The 6,389-nt window shown below is 30.8% G+C and overlaps 1 protein-coding gene across 1 annotated transcript; it reads right to left on the bottom strand.

Moving 5' to 3' along the window:
* Positions 1 to 837: 837 nt before the first annotated feature.
* On the bottom strand, positions 838 to 2,718 carry LOC111642188. Its single transcript, XM_023388491.1, has 3 exons — positions 2,635 to 2,718; positions 1,461 to 1,673; positions 838 to 1,364 (listed from the first exon to the last, which is right to left on the bottom strand). The coding sequence occupies exons 1-3, from the start codon at positions 2,679 to 2,681 to the stop codon at positions 1,304 to 1,306; spliced, it is 321 nt and encodes a 106-aa protein (XP_023244259.1). The 5' UTR covers positions 2,682 to 2,718; the 3' UTR covers positions 838 to 1,303.
* Between the last annotated feature and the right edge of the window lie 3,671 nt (positions 2,719 to 6,389).

Raw genomic sequence — 6,389 nt, 5'->3', positions numbered from 1 at the left:
GACTATTAGAGTATATCCATAATTTGTCGAAACATCTGATTCTTGACAGCGCATATCAGCAAACCCCAGACTCAAATCGAACTTAAACCACATTAAATCAAAGTCACCTGAGACAGTTCTCACGTGGAACATGTATAAAAAGGGGTTACAATCGATCATCAGAGCGGACATCCTCAGAAGACATAAGTAATCACGGCTGGTCACGCCATTATTAGGGCGGACACCAGCGTACACGATGTTCCACCCGCCCATACTTATATTGTTAAGTTCGACTCTTCCTGATACTCAAAAAATCGTGCCCTCAAACACACACACACATAATCTATACATACAGAAAATCCGAGATTTTTGTTGCATTTCTGGAAGTTTCAAAATCCTTTGAGTCTTGTAAAATTAATATGTAAAAGTCTTAGGAATCGTTTTTTGATCGATCGCTATACTTTCCCTTTATTATATACCACAGAGCCGAGAAAGTAAAAATAATGTAGTGATTATAAATTTGTCACATTAAATTACAACTTATATTAAGCGATCATATTTATATTTGTGATGTCTAAAAACAAGAGAAAATCGAGACGTGTGTTCATCCTGTACATGTAATTTGTACAAATGGTAGAATATACTATATAATTATACGCATAGTAAAGGAATTGTCCATATGACCATTTCTTACTAAATTGTACTTTAATATAAATGTATTATATTCTCAGAGTACGTCCCGTCCTTTAGCGGCTCATTCCGTACTATGTTATAATACTGTATAACTGTCTTATTCTTTTGTCCATTTTTTTTGTACTAGGATTTTTTATAATGAGGGAAGAAAAACAATATTTCGAGTTAAAATATATTTACTATTCATACTGTTCTGTACATAAAAGATTTTATATGCCACAACAATCGAGCATTTCGAGTCAACGTTCCTCCTAAGCAGATATTATTTTTTTTATGTTTATAGTTTAATACACCGATATGTATCTTTCAACATTTTCGGAATAGACGTTTGAAATGCCATTTTTTAAATTTTCCCAGCAAAAGTTTTCTTAAATATTTTCCTGTTTATTACAACACAGTTTCATTTACTTAAACATCACTAATTCGTTAAACGAATTACCAACTCTTCATCCCACGGAGTAATTATTCAGCTTACACCATCTCACTCTGCAGCTGTATTCACATATTGAAATAAAAACATAAAAAGGTAACGTCTGCTGAAAAGAACGTTGGCTTGAAATGCTCGATTATGGTATAATAGCATATAAGATTACGTTACAAAAAATATATTTTAATTTAAAATTATTTTTCCTTAGTATAACAAATTCCAAGTGGACCTCCACATTAGACTTGTTATAATGACACAAGAATATCTAAAGTGGATAAAAGTATAATATAAGTAATTAAGGACAAGAAGCACGTATCAACGTGATATAACTGTATTACATATAAACAGTGATATAAGTTACCTGTTAATGCGATCGCACGAAATATCGTAAAATGGCCGAATCTTCTCCATGATTTGTTTATGTGCAGGATTTATGTGATTTTTTAAGATGGATCTTTCAAATTTTATTTTTGCGGGATCATCCTGCTCCAACAGGCATTTTTCCTTGCCGCGATATTTAAAATGATTCAAATTTTTGGGATTTACCAATCCCGCCTGTCCATCTGACATTGCCCTAACAATGAAAAGAGAAAATTCTTATAAAACAATAAATGTTAAATGCCGAAAAACTTTTATTCTTCTTTTAAAATAGAATATACAAAACTTTACGAATGAGTACTTATGTAAACTTTTAGAAAAATTATTACACTCTAAAGAAACTTTGCATTTAATGTCTGACAAAATTTTTTATCACACTGTAAGCTAAATTTAATAAACTTTTATTAATTTGAGTGAGGGAAAGAAGTTTTTACAAATCAAGCTTAAATCTTTAATAAGCATCTTATTATAAAACAACATATAAAAAATTTAACAACTTAACAACTTTAACAATAGATCAACAAATTCGTCTATTACGTGTAGTGAATCCAAAAAACTACAGATAATATAACTCTATTNAATGTCTGACAAAATTTTTTATCACACTGTAAGCTAAATTTAATAAACTTTTATTAATTTGAGTGAGGGAAAGAAGTTTTTACAAATCAAGCTTAAATCTTTAATAAGCATCTTATTATAAAACAACTTATAAAAAATTTAACAACTTAACAACTTTAACAATAGATCAACAAATTCGTCTATTACGTGTAGTGAATCCAAAAAACTACAGATAATATAACTCTATTAAAATAGGTTCATAGAGTTAAAATATAGAGTATTCTGTATTCTTTTCTATGTAACAGTAAATGTAAAAAGCCGTAAGATGTATTTACTTAGCACAAGACCTTAAATTTTTACTTGTTGAACTCACATGCAAATCCAACCCTTTTAATTCAACACCAGAATGATTATAGAATACAGCAAAACACAAAAATGTTTGCTTAAACACTACATTCAGAAATATCGAAGAATCAAAATCTTCAATTCAATTTAAAGTAATTATCATTTGCATCGAGCAATTTCATTTTAAAGCAATTAATTTTTCGAATGAATATCTTATTTGCATAAATAACAATAAAATGTGAAAAATCTCTTACTTCAAATTTTCAGGCAAAGGTTGATAACTGTAAAAATCCAAAAACATCTTTTTAGTCAATTAGAAACGCACTCTTGACAATAGAAGAAAAGAAAAGACAATGAAAGGTCAATTGTTGAGTTTCTCTGTTACACGTTAATGAAAGTCGATAGAAATTTTAATTTTTAATTTTATTTTCTATTTTTAATTTTTGAATTAGTTTCTGTGTAATGATGAATAAAGAATGATGGTCATGGCAGTAAAGGGCTTGGCCCACCTCTCTGAACGAGTTGGGATCGAATCCGGGCAAGTAACTCTCCAAGAATTTTTCATGAAAGATCTATCTTAGATGCGACGATCCCAGTTTCTCAGCATTGTAGGTTGGACCATTCCTACTATTATGGGCATGGTCCAACTCGCAATAGAATAGGATTGATTGCTTTTAGAGTTGCCTACCGCTGTCTGAGTGAAAAACCACTGAACATTTGTAGTTTTTCGTCAGTTTGCGTCTCGCCGACAGAATGACAAAGTAGAATTTTTCGAGTTATCTTCGTGATTGTAACACTTAAATAAGGGTCAGTTTCCCATTGAAACTTTTTCCGAGGGGCATTCCTCTTCACGTGTCGTGTTGCTATAAACAACTAACGTTATATTTTTTAATATATTTACATGGCAAGAAAGTAATATTATTAATGACAATAACTATATCTGAACCAACATCTGTGCAATAGAATTACTGTATGCAGCGTTGCTGTCGATTGCAGCTTAATAAATTATTGTACAATACGGAGGAAGAGATTTTTCGAAATTTTCCCTACGAGGTAGAGGGAGAGCAGGGAAAGGCGAGGCTTAACCTGAAGAGCAGCTTCTACTGTAGTACTTTAGATGAGATTTTTTGTTTTTAACTACGTTTAGTCTTTATTGGTGTATTAAATTGATAACATTTCAGACATTGTTATAAACATTTTTATATATTTCGATTTTTTAAACAAATGTTCGAATCGTTTTAAATTTGAATTTGTTATTGCATTTGATTATAAAATGATTGTAAATGTTCCAAAAAATTGATCAAATGTAAAATTGTTAGTATGATTTTCAGCAATTCTCATTATTCTCAGCGATAGGTGTTATATAACAATTATTATTAGTGTTGCAAGGAATAGTAAATTCGGCTTCAGGCCGAATACCGAATATTCGGCCAGGAGCGTGGCCGAATAGTCGAATATTAGGCTAAACTTTTTAGCTTGATTAACGCACGTAAGAATATTGGCGCGCAAATCTCATTATGGCAAGGACCATGTTCTCTATTGGCCCGCTGTCACTATACTTTGCCAATCGCGTTAATTCTTGACAGTTGTAGCGGAAAGACAAGAGCGTCATGGTAGTATGCGATAAATGATGATATCAAATGTAAATAACAATGAAATGATCTACACGTGTAAATAACGGAAAAAGAAGAAAGAAGGACCGCAAAGTGAAAATGTGAAAATAAATATGAAATTTAGTTGATAACATAATCGAACAAGTCGAGGCAGCTTATTGACGCGAAATTCGCGGCCGTCAATGCCGAACAATTGTTGTCATAGACTTCAGAAAGCTAAATGCTTGTAATAAAGGTCACTTAGCGTGCACGGGCAAAAGCCTGGGACCGTTCGGCTACCAAGCTGTCTCCAATCTGTAAAAATCAAAGCTGTGACATATACCGACGTCCTAACTGTCTCTTTTCTCCGTTATCATCAGGCTATAAGTCACGTAATTATATAATGGAAAAACTACGACGGAAAAGTGACGAATCAAAAGTATCGTGAACGCGTATTATGTATGCATAGGCATATGTGGACTAGAGAGATGGAGGAAAGAGAAAGGAAAGAGCACAGACAAGCGCTTAAAAGAAATAGGCAGGATCAGATCCTCACATGCGTGCGACGATTCTCGAATGAATAGCTGTGTACGTGTAAATTATAAATTGTGAATACTGTACATGTAACTAATATTATTATTATTTTTTTATTTTGTGCATGTTATAAGTTACAAATAAATATAAACAAACAACACTAACCCGAGAACATTAGAGAGGTTGCGGCCGACGTTTTTAACGCGAAAACGTGTACGTCGGACGTTTAGCGCCGCTTTCCTATAAGCCTAGAAGTTTGACAATGGTGTTTGGATAGTCAGTGGAATCATGCTTGACATTCCAAACACCATTGTCAAATATCTAGGCCTTTAGGAAAGCGGCGCTGTACGTTCGACGTACACGTTTTCGTGTTGAAAACGTCGGCCGCAACTTAAATCTAACTACCAAAATGATTAAATATAACTTAAATCTAAATACCAAAATTATTAAATATAAGACGGTGAATTATGCTAATGTTTTAAAAATAATTACTTTCTATCCAAAAACACTAAAAGTTTATCTTAATATTTTATTTGCCTCTTCGAATCTGTAAATCTTAAAAAATTAATTTTTACCGTAACATTATCTAATTGTTATTCATTGTTTAAAAGTTAAAATTACATTTGTAATTAATTATCTGCATTTTTATAAGTGTTTTAACCCTGATACATCAGGTTAAGACTGTTAAGTAAAAAACATTTTATGCCTATTTCCAAGTGATAAAATATTGATTATTTTAAAGTTTTAACATCGCTTAAAATAAATTTTCATTTGGAAAACCTTAACTAAATTCTTCTATTTCTTATAAGAATTTAATAAAAGTAATTAATACACACATATAAATATATAGTAATGGAAAAATTTATTTTAATAATACTTTTATTGTGTACAGGCACAATGAAGTGACGTTTTTCTCAACACTGGGCTAGTTGAATCTTTTATTTAGTTAGACTAACTAAATAAAAGATTCAACTAGCCCAGTGTTGAGAAAAACGTCACTTCATTGTGCCTGTACACAATAAAAGTATTATTAAAATAAATTTTTCCATTACTATATATTTATATGTGTGTATTAATTACTTTTATTAAATTCTTATAAGAAATAGAAGAATTTAGTTAAGGTTTTCCAAATGAAAATTTATTTTAAGCGATGTTAAAACTTTAAAATAATCAATATTTTATCACTTGGAAATAGGCATAAAATGTTTTTTACTTAACAGTCTTAACCTGATGTATCAGGGTTAAAACACTTATAAAAATGCAGATAATTAATTNATTGGTATCATCATAGTTTAACTTTGATTTTAGCAACATACATTATTTCGGGAAAAGTTTCGACTGGGTATTGGTATGGCGCAATGAACTTGTTGGTTCATAGCTTCATGTATTTATATTTCGCTGCAAAAGCAATAAAAGTAAAGGTGCCTCGTTCTATTGCAATGATAATCACAATAATTCAAATTCTACAAATGATAATCGGCTGTTTTGTTACTATATGGGCTGTAAATCGGTATTTTACAGGAAAATACTGTGAACAAAATTATCAGCTGATTATTTTTTCAATGTTTGTATATGCTACTTATGCTGTATTGTTTCTTCGTTTATTTATAAACACATACTTAGATAAAAGGCATAAGTCAATACTGCAGCAGCGAAAAGATAATTGATGCGCTATTATATTGATTACAACTTGTAATATTCGTAAATGTTTTCATAATTTCAAAAAAAGTAAATTGTTAATTTTTCATATTTGAATATTATCAAAATGTTACTTACTACAATTTTGTACTTCGTTTCATTAATGTCATTCACTAGAAAAAACTGTATTTCGTGTTATATTTGAAATAAAAGTATTGATGTTGTCGAAACCGTGTTGTATTTGC

This window comes from Centruroides sculpturatus, unplaced genomic scaffold (assembly GCF_000671375.1).
Source record: "Centruroides sculpturatus isolate CEXI.00-Female unplaced genomic scaffold, Cexi_2.0 scaffold1596, whole genome shotgun sequence".
Taxonomy (NCBI): Eukaryota; Metazoa; Arthropoda; class Arachnida; order Scorpiones; family Buthidae; genus Centruroides; species Centruroides sculpturatus.
This window is presented reverse-complemented; position numbering and strand designations above follow the sequence as displayed.

Excerpts from the sequence above, each read along its gene's own strand:
- LOC111642188 (XM_023388491.1), bottom strand. The coding sequence starts at position 2,681 with ATGTTTTTGGATTTTTACAGTTATCAACCTTTGCCTGAAAATTTGAA. Across the intron at positions 1,674-2,634 it reads CCTTTGCCTGAAAATTTGAA|GGCAATGTCAGATGGACAGG; the intron begins GTAAGAGATTTT and ends TTTCATTGTTAG. Across the intron at positions 1,365-1,460 it reads TCGTGCGATCGCATTAACAG|ATATTCTTGTGTCATTATAA; the intron begins GTAACTTATATC and ends TATCCACTTTAG.